At 42.4% G+C, this 18,010-nt stretch overlaps 1 protein-coding gene and 1 pseudogene across 1 annotated transcript in view; one reads left to right on the top strand and one right to left on the bottom strand.

Annotated features, from left to right (window-relative positions):
• LOC115275785 overlaps positions 1-10,313 on the bottom strand; it is an 18,323-nt pseudogene extending 8,010 nt beyond the window's left edge.
• Positions 10,314-10,658: 345 nt separating this feature from the next.
• Positions 10,659-18,010, top strand: part of ZWINT (ZW10 interacting kinetochore protein) — a 24,648-nt gene continuing 17,296 nt past the window's right edge. Inside the window, exons 1-7 of the mRNA XM_029915176.1 lie at positions 10,659-10,729; positions 11,352-11,442; positions 11,534-11,657; positions 11,787-11,953; positions 12,063-12,119; positions 12,569-12,711; positions 12,785-12,944. Of these exons, the coding sequence (XP_029771036.1) occupies positions 10,689-10,729; positions 11,352-11,442; positions 11,534-11,657; positions 11,787-11,953; positions 12,063-12,119; positions 12,569-12,711; positions 12,785-12,944 (783 nt within the window). The 5' untranslated portion in view covers positions 10,659-10,688. The remainder of the gene's footprint in view (positions 10,730-11,351; positions 11,443-11,533; positions 11,658-11,786; positions 11,954-12,062; positions 12,120-12,568; positions 12,712-12,784; positions 12,945-18,010) is intronic.

Below are 18,010 nucleotides of genomic sequence, written 5' to 3'. Positions count from 1 at the left end.
ATGCTCAACATCACTCAGCATCAGGGAAACACAAATCAAAACCACACTGAGATACCACCTCACACCAGTCAGAGTGGCTAAAATGAACAAATCAAGAGACTATAGATGCTGGAGAGGGTGTGGAGAGATGGGCACCCTCCTACACTGTTGGTGGCAATGTAAACTGGTGCAGCCGCTCTGGAAAACAGTGTGGAGGTTCCTCAAAAAACTATCCATAGAACTCCCTTATGACCCGGCAATAGCACTGCTAGGGATTTATCCAAGGGATACAGAAGTGCTGATGCATAGGGGCACATGTACCCCTATGTTCATAGTAGCACTGTCAACAATAGCCAAAACAGGGAAAGAGCCTAAATATCCATCACCTGATGAATGGATGAATGGATCAAGAAGATGTGGTATATATATACAATGGAGTATTACATGGCAATGAGAAAGAATGAAATCTGGACATATGTAGGAAAGTGGATGGACCTCGAGCGTGTCATGCTAAGTGAAATAAGTGAGGCGATGAAGGACATCATATACCATATGTTTGCACTGATAGGTCTAACAGGAGAACAGGAGAAACCTAATGGAGGGCCAGGGCGAGGGAAAGAAGGAAAGAGAATTGGGGAGAGAGAGGGACACAAAACTTGAGAGACTATTGAATACTGAAAACAAACTGGCGGTTGAAGGGGAAGAGGGAGGGGGAAAAGAGATGGTTGTGTTGGAGGTGGGCACTTGTGGGGAAGAGCACCGGGTGTTATATGGAAACCAATTTGACAATAATTATATTTAAAAAAACACAAACAAAAAACGAAAACAATAAAAAAAAAACCAGGCAAATAGAAACCAGACCGCATATCTTCCAACCTAAATCAATGCAATCGATAACATTTCCCACCAGAACTTTTGGCAGAAATGGACCAGCCATTTCTATACATATCTAGGAACACAAAATATCTAGAGCCAAGTCATTTCTGGAAATGAAGGAGAAGCTGCAAGACATATATTTCCTGATTTCTAAATGGATTAGGAAGGTGTGATGGTCCAAACAATGTGCCAATGTAAGAATAAGAAAGTTGATCAATGACATAGAATTGACAGTTCAGGAAACACAATACATTTCGGTGAATTGTTTTTTAACAAAAGGTGCCAAGACCATTACATGCAGAAAGAATAGTTGTTTTGACAAGTGGTGTTGTAATAATTGGGATGTCCATATTCAGATAGATCAATTTAGACTCTCACTGCATTAACTCAAGGGGCACCTCGGTGGCTCAGTCAGTTAAGTGTCTGGCTTCGACTCAGGTCATGATTTCACAGTCTGTGGGTTTGAGCCCCGCATCAGTCTCTGTGCTGACGGCTCAGGGCCTGGAGTCTGCTTCAGATTCTGTTATCTTCCTCTCTCTGCCCCTCCGCAGGCTCTGTTTCTCTCTGTCTCGACAATAAAAAGATTTTTAAAAACCCAAAAAACAAAAAACAAATATTAACTCAAAATGAATCATAAATGTAAATGCAAGAATTAAAACTAAAAGTCTTTGAGAAGAAAACAGAAAAAAAAATAACATTGTATTACTTCAGCTAGGCTCAGTATTCTTTGAAACTATCTTTAATAGTTTAAAGATATGGTTAAGAAAATGAAAGATAAGCCACAGGCTGGGAAAGCAATATTTTCAAGTCATATACCTGATAGAACAAACTTCTTTGTAGGATAGAAATAACTCTTACAATTCAACATTAACAAAACAACCATTTTTTTTAAATGAGCAGAACATATTTTACCCAAGAAGGTATGCAAATGGTAATAAATATATGAAAAGATGGTCATTATAATTAGTCTTTAGAGGAAAATGCACATTAGAACCACAAGATACCACTTTACACCCACTCAATGCTATACTTAAAACTACCAAATACACCTGCATTACTAGGTATTTACTCAAGAGCAATATACACATATGTTCACATAAAATCTTTTTAGGGAATGTTCAGAGCAGCATTATCCGTAAATGTTAATAACTAGAAACCATTCCATCCACTGGGGAACAGATAAACTGCATGCGGTATGTCTGCATTTTGGAATACATTCATCAATAAAAAGGGACACATTCCTGATGCATGCTACAATATGGAACATCATCAAAACATTGTGCTAAGGCAAAGAAGCCAGATGCAAGATGTATTATATATTTCTGGACTCTCCAATGAAGGCAAGTCTCTATAGAGGCAAAAAAATACATCACTTTTGGCCTGGGACTGTGGGCAGGCACAGGGATTCACTGCAAACAGGCAAACAGATATCTTAGGGCTCAACGAAATGACTTAAAACTGATTTTACAACTCTGTAAATATAATAAGGTCATTGAATTTCACATTTATAATTAACAATTCATATTTCAATAAAGCTATTTTAAAAGTTAAGTTAACCAATTGGAAGTCCTTATTCCTAAAGCAGAAGTGAAGACACACACACACACACACACACACACACACACACACACACTTCAAATATATTTATTGGTTGCTAAACAAAAGTTTTCCTCAAGACTTTGAGTCGCTTTGAATACCTTTAGATTAACTGTATTGTCTGCCATATGACTAGCTTATTACATAGATGCTCCAACCAGATATATGATTTGCCTTAATGCATTAAAACCTGTTCCAAAGGAATAATTCTTCATCAATTTTTTTTAATTTTTTTTAAATTTATTTTTGATACAGAGAGAGAGACAGAGCATGAGAAGGGGAGGAGCAGAGAGAGAGGGAGACTCAGAATTGGAAGCAGGTTCCAGGCTCTGAGCTGCCAGCACAGAGCCTGATGCGGGACTCGAACCCACGAACGTGAGATCTGACCTGAGCCGAAGTCAGAGGCTTTAACCGACTGAGCCACCCAGGCGCCCCCAAATTTTTAAATAAAATTTCCATCATACATTTCATAATACAAGCTATTGAAAAACATCCTATAAGTTACTATTACAAAAAAAATCTTTTTAAAAAATTCAGGAAGCCTAAATTATGTAAGTTCTGAAGTCCTGCTTGGAGAATATTTGAGACATAGCAAAAAAATCCATTAGCCAATGATCTAAATGATATAAACATAGAAATATTCTTATGTTTAGGCAGACAGGTAAGTGGAAATACTATTGATGGTTATATCACAATAATGAATAAATGAATAAAATTTAATACATATTTAAGGATTTTAAAAAATATCCTGGCACATGTGTTTTATTTATATAAATCACTGTTATTGTAGCCTCAGAATTAATACATATTACAACGAAATTACATTTTCGTAATCTGTGTGGGATTGTGACATAGAAAGCAAACACTCAGTGATTCTACAGAGAAAAAATTCTAGTATTAAAATTCTAGAAGAAAATTTAATGGATTTTAAAGTATTACTTTCATTTAATGTTTATGGTGTAAGATATTCATTGGATTTCCCAGGACTCACTTAGAGGCACTTGCCACAGGGCAGAGAAAGTCTGGAAACACAAGGTCAAGTCCTAAAACAATGCTGAGAGCTGCACATACCAACCCCTGTGGGTTTCTGTGCAATGGGAAATCAACCCCTAAAACATGATATATTGTCTTTAATGTTTTATAAAGTACTAGAGACATTTTTCTGTACACAATTGCAAAACTGTCCTATGACATTACTTATATTTACTTAATGCTCTGTGAATTTCAGATGAATCTGCCCCATAATCACTTCATGCATCCCGATAAAACAGTTGATGTCCCATTTGAATGCGAACATAAGTACTATTTTCAAAACCATTTCACATGCACTACACAATAAAGGCTTCAAAATGAGTGAGGAAATTTTCTATTTCCAGGAACATATGCTTTATTTTTTTTATTTTCCACTTGTTCAGTGCCTGAATAGATGTTACCATCTTAATAATAAAAATACGATGCCCATATTAATTATATAAGAAGGGAATTCACTTCACTTCCTTCCTACTTCTGCTGTTATTTTCTGCAACAGAGGAAGTGTGACATAAAATTTCTATATATAATTTATGGAGGGCATTAGAGTTTGATTAGCTGCAAACAAGCACTCTTTAAACTTATAAACACAATTTGTATATTAGCAACTTCTTTGCTGCAAATGTGACATTTTTTAAACTATAGAATTGTTTTAACCTGTTGGTTATGTTGCAATTAATGTAAATGTAAACTTTTTGTACATAAAATACAGGATATACATATCTAAGGTACCTAAAATTTTTTTGAATCATCACTGTCCAATTGAACTTTCTACCAATGGAAAGATTCTAAAATTTGTATTGTCCAGTAGGGCAACCAGTAGGCATACATTGCTACTGAGCATTGAAATGTGGCTAATGTGCTTTAGAAACTAAATTTTTAATTTTATTTAGTTTACCCTACAATATTTAAATTTAGATGTAAAGTGAGGTCATTTATTATATTTGGGGGAAATGATTCAAAAGTCAATATTTCTGTAGAAAAATTTTAAAATATCCATTTATTTATTTTGAGAGAGAGAGAGAACAATTTGGGGAAAGGGCAGAGGGACATGGAGGGAGAGAATCCCAAGCAGGCTCCGTGCTCAGTGCTCAGCACAGAGCCTGATGTGGGGCTTGATTTCATGACTATGAGATCATGACTTGAACCAAAATCAGGAGTCAGATGCTCAACTGAATGAGCCACCCAGGCATTCCAGGAAGACTGCTTATTGCTGGCACAGGGAAAGCATTTCTCATTAGATTAGAACTATGTACATAACACAAATTACAGGGGAGCTTTATTAAAACTTCAGTGCAAAACTACTGATTTCAGAGTTGGCATGAATGCATTCTAATGTATTCTGCCAAAATTTTTCTGAGAACTTTCCATCTTACATACCTTCATTTATTTGCTTTAATGCTACTATATAATCTGCTTCCTATTCACTCTATTTAATCTGGCTTCTACATTCTTACTGCTTTATCAAACATCTCTCTATAAATACTAATAATCACTCTGTTGCTAAATCCAGCTGGTAATTTCCACCCCATCTTACTTGACCTCTCAGTATGTCTTTTTTTTGGAAACCTTCTTTTCTCTCAACTAACAGCATGTCACACTTGATTGCATTTTCTTTGATCACTCTAGACTTTTCTCTCTTATTAAAAGCCTCTTTTCTCCATAAATCCATAAGCTACCAGAGTTACACAATATATTGTTTCTGGTCATCTGTTCCTTTTCACTACATTCTGTCAACCTAGAGAATGGCATCCATCTCTATGGTTTCAGGTTCATGTATATTTATAATTATGAAACATATATTTCCTGTTCTGACCTTCTTCCACACTCTAAACCTACTTGTCCATGTGCCTCAAAAACACCCATTTGGTTTACCAAAATGCTAGAAGGTCATCAGGAATAAGTCAAGGATTTTTCCCTCTCACTTCCCACACAGGATTCTCTTCTTGCTAGGGTCATTATCTAAGAAAGTGTAACATAATTTATATAGTTGCAGAGTCAGAAATCTCAGCTCATACTGGATACACAGTTTAGCAATTTCAGTATAACACATCCACTCAATCACAACATGCATGGTTTATTGCACCTGAACACATCAAGTTATTTCCACCTCCATTGCCCCTGGCCCAGACAGAGTCATACACTCCACAAATCTGGCTTGCAATCTAATAACCAAGAAAGCTTCAATAGCTTTTAGTAACTCTTATGATAAAACCAGCATCCTTAAAATGGCCTACTAAGACTGGGCATAAACTACCTCTCCTATAATATTCATGTAACAAATTATTATTAATTGCTTACCATTAGTTATGAGCAAACATATATTCATCTCATGGCTTCAGTAAGCTTGCTGATTAGGAAAGGAGAAGGATAGCAATCAAATAGTTCTATAATTTGGGGTACTGAGGTGGCTTAGTGGGTTAAGCATCCGACTTCAGCTCAGGTCGTGATCTTGCAGTTGGTGGTTTAAGAACCACATCAGGCTCTGTGCTGACAGCTTAGAACCTGGAGCCTGCGTAGGATTCTGTGTCTCCCTCTCTCTCTGTCCCTCCCCTGCTCAAGCTCTGTCTTTCTTTCTAAAATGAATAAACATTAAAACATTTTTTAAATAATCCTACAATGAAATGAAAAATTCAACTTCAATTTAGCCAGTATTAAAAAGTCCACAGTTTGTGAATCTATAATAAAGGCTTGATCTAGACTTATAGGTGAAGGATTTTGAGCAGAAATCTAAAGAAAGATTAAGAGTTAACTTGAATTTTTAAAAAATTAAAATTAATTTAAATTTAGAGTACATCATCATTTTTAAGACATGTAGAGGAAATTATTTAGATCCTTTACAGAAATAAAACATACTTGCAAGGTTCTGTTCATTTATCTGTTTAAGATATATTTTAAGACTGATTATATGGGTTTGTTTGATTATTTGATGTGCACCGGGGAAGAATGGGTATTCTCCTGTTAGGCATAGTATTCTATCAAGTATTGTAAATGACTTACTGACATCCTAACTGTAACTATAGATTTATTTCTCCTTGCAAATCAACCAGTTTTTGATTCATGTGTTTTGATGGTTTCTTATTAGATGATGAGCACATTCAAATGATGAGTTGACCACTAATCACCTTTTTTATTTCTGGTAGTATTTTTTGCTCTGAGTTTATATATATATATATATACACACACATACATATATACACACACTAAAATAAGCACCCCAAACATTCTTTTAATTAGCATTAGCATGGCAAAGTTTTTCCACCCTTTTACATATAACTATATTTGTATTCAGTGCATTTCTTAATGTAATTGTTTTTGCTTTTAGATCCAATCTGATAATCTCTGCCTTTTGTGTATTTAAGGTACTTACAGTTAATGTAACTATTCCTATAATTAGGTTTAAAGTCTATCATTTTGCCATTTGTTTTCTATTCCCCTCACCTTTTTTACTCCTTCTTTCCTTTTTCTTCCTTCTTTTGAATTTGATACTATTTAGATTCAATTTTGTCTTGTTTTTGGCTTATTAGCGGTGAGTCTATAATTTGCTTATACTCGTTTTCTATTGCTGTACAACAAATCACCACAACTGAGCATCTTGAAACCACACTCATATGTCAGCTCCCAGTTCCTGTAGGTCAGGATTTCAGGCAGTTTCTGTGGGACAGGATTTTTACATTCTTCTCAGGGGCTTCTAAGTCTGCAATCAAGATGTTAACCTGGCAGTGCTCTTCTCAGGAGGCTCAACTAGAGAAGAATCTGCTTCCAAGCTTCTCGAGGCTGTGGACAGAATTCAGCCACTGTGGTTATGTGATGGAGGGCCCCACCTTGCCAGCTATCCCCTAGAATCTCTTCTCCAGCCCTTGAGCCCATGGGGCCCTCACCGTTGGTGTTGGCAACCGCCTGTTTGCTCTTTCAAGGCTGCAGGAGAGCTCTCTCCCCAGTTTGCTTCTGAGCATTAGGTAACAAAAGGGCATCATAGGAGTGATGTGATTTGTTTAATGCAGCCTAATCATTAACAGATTGATAACCTCATTACCAGTACTACATTCTGATGTTTAGAAACAAGTCACAGGTTTCAACTGCACTCAAAAGGATTATACTGCTTCTTAAAGAGATCATGGTGCAAGCTTTATCTTGGCACAGTCTACTTTCACCTGATATACAATTTTAAATAAAGAACAAAGATCTGTAATTCACTTATATTTCATTTGTCCTGCTTTTTTTGTGTGCTACATTTTACTTTTGCATATAATTCCCACATGATTGCTATTTTTGTGAATAGTTTATTATTGTTTTAAAAAAGATTGATTAACAAGACACTTTTATTCATATAATTGCCATTTCTGAAACTGCTTTTTTTGTGTGCTACATTTTACTTTTGCATATAATTCCCACATGATTGCTATTTTTGTGAATAGTTTATTATTGTTTTAAAAAAGATTGATTAACAAGACACTTTTATTCATATAATTGCCATTTCTGAAACTGTTCATATCATAAGATTTCAATCTAATATTGTTTCCTTCTAAAAGACTTCTTGCACATTTCTTGTAACATAGATCTGCTAATGACAAATTCCTTCACCTTTTGTATGTCTGAATGTCTTTACTTAACCTTTGTTTTTGGAAGGTATGTTTCCTGTAACAATATATTTATTGACTTAGTTATATTTTTTCTAGCACTACTTTGAAGATGTTGCTCTAGTGCCACGTTTTTTCAATTGTTTGCGATAGGAAAGTTACTACAATCTTTATTTTTATTCCTTTGTATATAAGATAACCCCCACACGAAGCTGATATCAAGATTTTCTCCTATCAACGATTTAAGTTGTGCAATTATGGTATGTCTCAGGATAGTTTTTTTTTAAAATGTTTGAGAGAGAGAGAGAGAGAGAGAGAGAGAGAGAGAGAGAGATAGGATACCAAGTAAGCTCAGCACTGTCAACTAGAGAATGCCACAGGGTTCAAACCCAAGAACCCTTGTGACCCTAGCAGACCCTGAGGGTCGTGACCCTAGCAGAAATCGCGAGTGGATGCTTAAGAGATGGAGCCACCCAGGAGCCCCTTGAAAAGCTTTTTATATACAATTGTGTAACTTTCTCCATAGTTTAGAAAGTTTTAATTTACCCTCTAAAAGAAACACATGTCCTCCTACAGATTTCTCCTGAGAGAAATCTCAGCTCACTAGCAATGCCCCCCTCTCCTACTCTTCCTCTTGCCCTCCCCTCCTGGCCCTGGGCAGCCAGTAGTCTACTTTCTGATTCTTTAAATTTGCCTAATATGGACATTTCATAGACATGGAATCATACAATATGTACTCTTTTGTGACTGGTTTCTGTCACTTAGCACAATTCCAAGTTTCATCCACACTTCAGTATATATACCTCATTCTCTTTTAGTACTGAAAAATACCCCATTGAGTGTATGTAGATTTTGTGTTCCAATTCACCAGCTGATAGACATTTTGGCTTTTGTAAATCATGCTTCTGTAGACACGTGTGTATAGGTTTTTGAAAACACAGTTTCATTTCTTGGAGAAATGAAACTACAAGAGGGTCCGTATGGTCACTCTATGTTTAACATTTTGAGGAACAGCTAAACTGTTTCCCCAGGCAGATGAATCATTAACAAAATTTTTTTAACGTTTCATTTTATTTTTCAGAGACAGAGAACCAGTAGGTGAGGGGCAGAGAGAGGAAGACACAGAATCTGAAGCAGGCTCCAGTCTCTGAATCGTCAGCACAGAGTACCCTACAAACCATGATACCATGACCTGAGCCCAAGTCCTAGCTTAACTGCCTGAACCACCCAGGCACCCCCCAGATGCATCATTTAAACTTTTTAAAACATTTTTTAGAGTGATTGGGGGAGGGGTAGAGAGGGAGGGAGACACAGAATCCAAAGCAGAGTGGGGGACAGGGGGTGGGGGAGGGCTCAAATTCACCAACCTGAGATTATGACCTGACCTGAAATCAAGAGTGGGGCACTTAACCCTCTGAGCTACCCTGGTGCCCTCAGGTGCATCATTTCATATTCCCACCAGCAACGTGAACATTCCACATTCTGCACATCATCACCTTTTATCATGTTTCATTACAACTCTTTATTTTTTGAACACAACTTTTTAATATCCTTGCCTGTTTGATTCTAACTTCTATTTCTGTTCTGATCAGTGATTTTCTTTCTTTCTTTCATCTTCTTTCTTTCTTTCTTCTTTCTTTCTCTCTCTCTCTCTCTCTCTCACTTCTCATTATAGGTTTTCTTCTCCTTTTTTGCAAACTCGGTAGTTTTTATTTGGATGCCGGACACTAAATTCTGTTACTGGCAGTTGGACATTTTTGTTTCTATAAATATTACTGTGGTTTGGCCTGCACTTATTTGGTGATGTGCTCACAGTCTAGAGTGACTTGCTCCCTGCCAAGAGGGCACACCTGTCCAAGCTTTAAGCGCCCGCGGCCCGCGAAGCTGCAGGCCTGATGGGAGGAAACTGCCGCGGCTGCTGATTCTCCGCGTCTCCAGATTCCCTAAGCCGGTTCTGGGCAGGCCCTGGAGCCCTTGGCGACCCGAACTCCGCGGACCCTCCACAGCCTGCTGGAAACCTGTGCTAGGCCTAGCAGGGCGGGTGGGCAGACCCGGGACCTGTAGGCGAACAGGGGGCGGACCCCGCCAGGCTGGGGGGCGGGCCCCGTCCGGTTGGCGACAGAATCTCTCTGCTTGGGCGGTCCCCGGCCCCCGCCCAAGCGCCCCAGGTTCCTGCGCCTCCAGGATGCCTGGTCTTCCTGACTGAGGCCAAGCGTCTGCAGAGGCAGACCCGGTGTTCTTCCCACCCCACATAATTTAAGCCAGTACGGTGCCGAGTGGCTCCCCAAAGCCCAAACTGGAACTTGACCTCGCTCTCCAGCGGGACGAAAACCAGGCTCCCGGCACTGCCTGAGCCCACGCCACGCCTCCAGGCTCCAGCACCGCCCTGGGGAAGCAAGCAGGCTGGCGCTGAGCTCCGGCGCGCCGGCCACGCCCAGCCACGACGGCGCAGGCGCCAAACGGCCGGCTTGCCAACCGCTTGTCCGCGCCTGCCAATCAGAGTGCACACTGGCCCGCGGTTCCCGCCCACTGGCCCAGTAGCCAATCGCCTGCCCCGGCGCGCAAGGCGACGGATTCAAAGCTCACTGAGGGCTGGAGGCGGAAGAGCTGGAACTTGCCGCCCGTGGTATGGAGGTGGCGGAGGCTCGGGTGCGGGGCCCCGCTCTAGAGTAAGTGTGCTTCCGGGGGTGGGCTGGGAGAACCTTGCAGGACCCCGCGTATCCCCGGGGGTCCCTGGGCCTCGCCGCGGGCGTGCAGGCACCCCCTCCTCCCCCGCTTTCCTGCATGCACCCCGGCTGGGTCCAGCGGGCCGCTACATTCCTGAGGACCCCGCGTCCTCTCGCAGGTATCACTGTTCAGGCACGAAATGCCTCAGAGGGTCCCTTAATTTCGGTCTGGCCTGTGTCAGCGTGCTGCCCCGCCGGGTCTTGGGACTCACAGAGCCTAGACCAGGTACCCAGCTCACTGAGCCCCGCCCCCAGGTGGCCCCTCAACCGAGTGCTGCCCATTTCCTTTCCTGTCCTGCATTCCCTGATGGCGTTTAGACCTTCCACCAGTGGTTCATCTCCCGTGAGACCCTACTTGCCTGAGATCGCAGCCTCTTCTGACTCTCCCTGCTCTGCTTATTTTTACTCTCTCTCTCGTCCCCGGACAGCCTTGCAGGCCTTCCTGTAGGTTCTGGTCAGGGCAAGACCCAGCCTTGATGCGCACCTGCAAATGCGTTTTTGGGTACAGGGCGGCCAGGACTAGCGCCCAGGAGTGTCCAGTTTTCCCCGTTTTCTTTCCCCTCAGGGCCCTGGCCAAGCTGGCATGCATTCTGGAGCCTACAAGCCTCCAAGAGGAGGCGGAAGTGCCAGCCCAGCTCCTGGCGGAGTTTGTGATGGTACATGCAACCCTGGGGTCTGGGAGAGCTCCGGGATCCCCTCGTGGAGGCACTGGGCAGACGTCCCCGCCTCTGCCCTCTCTCTCCACAGGACTCCCGGAAGAAAGACAAGCTGCTGTGCAGCCAGCTGCAGGTGGTGGACTTCCTGCAGAACTACCTGGCTCAGGAGGATACTGCCCATGGACGAGAACCCTTGGCTTCTGAAGACACCAGCCGTAAGCAGGAAGGGGGTTGGGGTGGAGGTCAGGTCAGCTCTTTGGCTGATGGGAGGCTGAGGCCCCAGCGTGGCAGGCAGGCAGGCAGGCCAGTCACATCTGTGTTCTCTCCTTGGTGGCTTCTTTCAGGGCAGAAGGCAGTTGCAGCCAAGGAGCAGTGGAAAGAGCTGAAGGCCACCTACCAGGAGCATGTGGAGGCCATCACCAGGGCCCTGAGCCAGGCCTTGCCCAAGACAGAGGAGGCCCAGAGGAAGCAGGTGCAGCTCCAGGAGGCCCTTGAACAGCTCCAGGCCAAGGTGCAGCCAGGAGGGAGAGAAGAGCAGGCATGCTGGGTTGGATCCCCTAGCCCCCTCCCAAGTTCCACCAGATAAACACTCTTCCTGTCCTTGTTCCCCTTCTTTGCAGAAGCGGGTGGCCATGGAGAAGCTGAGGACAGCCCAGGAGCAGTGGCGGCTACACCAGGTGGGTCCAGGCCCCTGGGGGAGTGTCCCTTCCCCATCCCTGGGTGGCACCAGCAGTGACATAAATCACAGCCTAACTACTAACAGTGTTAGTACCTTGCCCTCCCCCGACTTCCTGTGCTGTTTCTTCATTTGCGTGATGGAGGCAATATGAGCCCCTACTCTATAAAGTCAGGTGGATGACATCATCAGTACAGCAAGTGCTTAAAACAGTACTTGGCACATCGCAGACTAATGTTCATTTGTGTGCCCTTTTCCTTAGAAAGCTCTGCCCTTGGAATGGCTCCTTCTGACCCCTAGTCCTCTCTAGGCCCCTGTCTCCCCTAAAGTGAGTAGAGTTCCTCTTGCCCTATGTGGGTCTGCACCCCGTCTTGAGCCTGGGCTGGAGGTTAAGAGCAGGGCCGCAAGACCTCGGCACTTGCTGAGCCGCTTGTGCTTCCTCTCTGGTAGGAGAAGCGTCTCCAGCAGCTGGCCGATGCTTGTGCGGAGGCCAGGCTTCGGCAGACAGGAGCCCGGCAGGAGCTGCAGAGGCAGTGTGAGGAGCTTGGAGCCCTAAGGCAGCAGGCAGGGCAGGAGCGCGACAGGCTGCAGAGGTAAGGCTGGGAGAGTGGGCTGCACACCCCTGGTGGTCCCTTGCCTCCCTCACAAGCCACCTCTTCCCTGCAGGCACCAGACCTTCCTCCAGCTACTGCACACTCTGCAGGATCAGCTGCCATTTCCCGAGGCAGAGGCGGAGCCCCCACGAAAGCCAGATCTTGCTGAGGATGAGGCCCAGCAGCAGAACGCCAGGGATGCCTCGGGGAGAGGCGGGGCTGTGCCATCCAAGGTGAGCGAGACATGTGCTGGGGGCAGGGAAGTGGGTAAAGGAGCTGGGAGATGGGCCTGACCCACCCACCTCCTGCACTGTGTGTCCCCAAGGCTGATGGCCCGCCGTCTGCTGCAAACTCAGGCCCGCTGAGGCTCCCTGAGGGGCAGTGCCCTGGGAAAGGAAGCTAGAGCGAGTGGACGTCCCTGGGACGTCATACCTAATGTATGGAGAAGGGGATGGTTGCCGGGGGGTGGGGGGTGCCTGGCTCAGTCCACCTGCCTGTGGGTCTGAGCTGTTTTGCCACGGGAGATGGGAGGGGTGGGAAAGAGCAGGGTTACATCTTGTGGCTGAAGCTCAGCACCTTGTCCCGTGCCCAGCCTGCCCTGGGTGAAACCCTGTCTATCTGCCTGACCCCTTGGTTCGCCGTGCCCCGTCCTTGTTGCAGGGTGCACAAGGCTCCAGAATGCAGCCCAGTTTCCAGCCAGGACCTGGGTGGAGCCCCTGAGCTGTGTCTATTCCCTCTTTTGTGTCCATGGTCACATGCCGGTGGGCAGAGCTACAGATGAAGGCCTGCAGTTCAGCAGGTGCTGGGACTAGTGTGTATAGAGAGGGAGTGGGTGGGGAGGGTCCAGGCCTGCAGCCCGGATGCCCGTTGTCCAAATCCATGAGAATCAAGCTCATGGATTGCATTCATTCAAGGAGGTGGATGCTTGTGCAGGTGGTTGGATGTGGGGCGGTGCTGGAAATAGTGCAGGCGTCTGTGCTGTGGGCTGGCCCCTTGCTGATGAGCGGCTGCTGACCAGGCTGCGCATACCAGCGCCAGCAGGTTAGTACCTCACTGCAGAGTGTGGTCCAGCAGGGAACAGCCCTGGTAAAGAGCAGAGTGAGAGCAGAAAGAAGCTGTCTGTCTGCCTGAACTCCTATTTCTGTCCACGTTTGCGTGTGTGTTTCTGTGTTGGCTCTCTCTTTCCTTCTGTGTGTGAGGCTGGTGTGGGCACATTGGGGGCACTGGTGTGTGAGGGCAGCACGTCCCTATCGGGAGTGAGGACTGCAGTCTGAGAGACGACAGTGTCCTCCCGAGTATGAAGACAGGGCTGGGCAGACAAGTGGTCATCCACCACATGTGCACACCCAAACTTCTGGGAAGCAGACTTCCCTTTGGAAGGTAGACTGAGTCGTGGACCGAGTCAGGGCACACATGAGGCCTAGATTCATTCATTTTCACATATTTAAAGTTTCAAACTTGCCTTTTGTGATTGGCTCTGGTTTGTGTCTGTTCTGGTTCATGGGTTCACAGCCCTGGCTTGGCCATTTCCTACTTTCTGTTTTTAGGTGGAGAAGATGTACTTGTATTGTGAACTTTTAATTTTTATGAGATGATAAACTTATGTATTTGGCTCTTTTGTGTTTTCAATTAAAATGTAAGGTTACACATTTCTTGTGGTTTTCTCTAAATATGTTCATAGAATTTTCTTTTTCCTATTACAGTTATTTGATTCATGAGCTTTTTAGAAAAGTGATTTTGGAGTTTTCTTCTCTGTGTGGGAGGCTAATCTTTGTAGGTTGATTCTAATTTAGCCAGAGAATGTCATCTATATAATAAATCTTTGGAAGTTGTTGAGGGATGCTGTTAGAGCCAGGAATGTGGTCTACTGTTTTGTTTTTTCTGTTTCTGTGCTTCACATGGATTTGACAAGATGTTTGTTTTGGAATTGTCCCTTGTGATTTCTGCGTGTCTGTCACACTACGCTTGTTACTTTTTCTGGATTTGTCTTCGGATACCTAATTTTTTCTTTTCTGCATGTAGCCTCCTGACAGGTGTGTTCAGGTCTCTGAGTATGATCGCCTCAGAATTCTGGTGGACTTGGCTTCTCATGCTCTGCGGCTACTGACTTAGGGCACAGGTTTACACGTGGGTCTTCCCTCTAAGCTGGTTTGTACAACCCTGTAGCAGCCTTGTCACTGGGCAAGTGTCCTTTAGCCTTGCACTCTGCTTATGTCAGGACCAAGAAAATGCAGCTCCCTGTTTGCCTTTGCTTCATCGGTCTCTTCATACAGCCTTGTGAGATTCAACCCTTTTTATCCTTGTGTGTTTTTTGTTTTTTGTTTTTTTAGAGAGAGAGAGAGAGGGAGAGCAGGAGAGGGTCAGAGAGAGAGAGGAAGAGCAGAGGAGAGGCAGAGAGAGAGAATCCTAAGCAGTCTCTGAGCTGTCAGTACAGAGCCTGATTTGGGGCTCTATCCTGTGAACTGTGAGATCATGACCTGAGCCGAAATCAGGAGTGGGACGTTCAGCCAACGTCCAGGACCACCCAGGTGCCCCTCTTTATGTTTATCACTTTATACCATATTAAAGAATGAGTTTTTAAAAGCCAGTTTAATAATTTTTCTGCCCTTGGTTTTTTTTTTTTTTAAATCATTTTGTTCTCATTCCTTTTTATCTTTTTCTTCTGAAGTTTGTCACTGGTTGTTACCCCATTTAGCTTTCTTAGCTAATAACCTCTAAAGTTAAGTGTAAAGAGTCTCGATCTTTTTTTTTTTAAACTTTTTTTAATGTTTTATTTATTTTTGATACAGAGAGAGACACAGCATGAGAGGGGGAGGGGCAGAGAGAGAAGGAGACACAGAACATGAAGCAGGCTCCAGGCTCTGAGCTAGCTGTCAGCAGAGAGCCTGATGTGGGGCTCGAACCCATGAACGTGAGATCTGACCTGAGCCGAAGTCGGAGGCTTAACCGACTGAGCCACTCAGGTGCCCCAAGAGTCTCGATCTTCTTGAACAAGTAAGGAAGCCTAGACTTCACCATTGATGGGTTAGCGCACGCTTACCTAGTAAGATGTTTACATCCAGTTCATTACTTCCAGCCTGTTCTCTCCTTGCAAAGCAGATTCACTCTTGTCTGTACATTCTGGTCATGTTTATTCATTCATTTTGATTTTCTGCCTGCTTGATTTTATATATCAGAGCTTTCACATGTGGTGATTTCCCATTGGAAATATATGTGTTGGACTTTCTTTTAGTTAGAGGGTTGGTAGGCTGTGCAACACTTCATTCTCTTACCATGAAATGGTTTTATTCTGTTCTCGTTCTGAAAAGAGGTTTTCATTGTGTAGAGAATGCTTAGGAGACTGGTGCTCGCTGTTGCTGATGGGAAGTCAGCTGGCCGCTAATAGTTCTTCCTATATATCTGGGTTATTTGTTTGTTCGTTTATTCACTCTGCTTGCAATTCTGAAATTGCCAGTCTTTCAACAGTTGAGCAGTATTTTCAGCCTATACTCTTCTGTATAAGCTCCTTCCACACCAGGTAGATATCAATTAGATTTCCTAACTTTGTTCTTCATGTTATATAAACTTACATATTTATAATTATATTTTCTCTCTAGGATACATTTACTTTGTTTAAATCTATTTTGTTAACTGTATGTTACTAACCTATTGGATAATCTTTAATTTCTTAATTTTTGTAATTAATTTTTGAGCAGATGTATTAGACCCCCAGTCTACATGATTTCGATTTTTTTTTTTGTTATTATTCTGCCCCACAGTGTGAGCTGATCCATTATGACCCTAATACAATACGTACTGGTCTTCTGTCCCCTGCGTTGGCAGGGATCATAATTTCCATCTTCGCGGGCTTGCCTGAATCCTTACCTTCATCATGTGCTCCATGTTTCTTTGCGTAGTTTGAGTAGGAAATGTCCATTTTTACTGAACTTCACTGTTGTCAATGCAGAGTTGAGAGGGTTTGTGTTTTCCGTTAGTTGATGCTCAATGCTCGTAGACACGTTAATGTTCTATCTCCTTCTTCTCATTCTTGCTGGTTGAAGATTTTCTCTTTTTCATTTGTGTTTCATTTGTGTTTCTTGAAGACTTTTCTATTTTCTCTTTCAAAAGCACAAGCTTTTGGTGTTATTTTAATACTTCTTTAATGTTCTTTCATTATCCTCCTTTCCAGGGTGCTATCCTACAATTCATTATTGATTTCTATTTTTATGTGACTATTTCCACCAGGAAGATATTCTTGTTAACACTTGGGTGGTTTCAGCAAAGTTAATCCCTTGCATTCTATCTTTACAATTTTGAAATTTGTAAAACCAAGATTTCACTTTGGATATTCTACCCTACTGTGAAAAGAAAGCTATTCTAAAATAAAAGAATATAAATTATGAGATGTGTTATATAATAACAATTGTACAATAATTAAGGAAGGCTATTCTGGCCATTCTAGGATCTTTCTGTGGTTAATATACTCCATTCCTATCTTACAGAATTTATGCAACTTAAAAAAATTTTTTTTAATATTTATTTTTTTGAATATAACACAATTTATTTTTTTTAACATATGCAATTATTTTCCATCATTTACAATACAGTAGTTACAATGACACACCAAACAGAAAAGCAAAGTAAAAAAAATCAAAACCCTAACTTCTATTTCATGTAATTAGACTTATACAGAAATTAGAAGATTAAGTAACAACTAGTTAATCACCTAATTTCACAGCTATCTGAAGTGGCGATTGTAATATAGCAGCTTATCTATGATATAGTCAAGATAAATGATACAATTTATTACTTGCCCATAAGCTAAAACACAGTCTGCTTAATACCTTTCCTTAAATTCCACCTCTATACTACAATATACTTGGGGTCCATGCAAAAAAGTAGCTACCTTTTATGTAGGAAATGGATGATTAAGTCTTTGGTGTTGTAAAAGCAACTTCATTTAAACATAACCTAACCACCACCACCACCAAAAAAAGAAGAGGAAAAAAAAAAGTAAGGAAAATAATAATGGAAAAACCCCAGACACACTTCCAAGGGGAAAAAAAAACCAGCATGTAATTTCTGTCCCTGACGGAATGTATTAAATAAGCAAACACCCGTAACAAGCAAAACAAGTACTACAATGTAAAAATATTAAAAAAAGAAAACCCTCTCACATGCATAAATGAAAGATTGCACACAAAGAACTCACATCTTTTCAAGCTTCAATAGTAAATATTCTGCTACTATGTATTAAATACTGCATGGTTTGCCCAAGCTAAGATGAAACCACATCATGAATCAATAAGCATTTTGCATT

Source organism: Suricata suricatta, chromosome 2, assembly GCF_006229205.1.
Source record: "Suricata suricatta isolate VVHF042 chromosome 2, meerkat_22Aug2017_6uvM2_HiC, whole genome shotgun sequence".
Classification (NCBI taxonomy): Eukaryota; Metazoa; Chordata; class Mammalia; order Carnivora; family Herpestidae; genus Suricata; species Suricata suricatta.
Note: the sequence above shows the minus strand (reverse complement) of the source record. Positions and strands in the feature narration are given on the sequence as shown.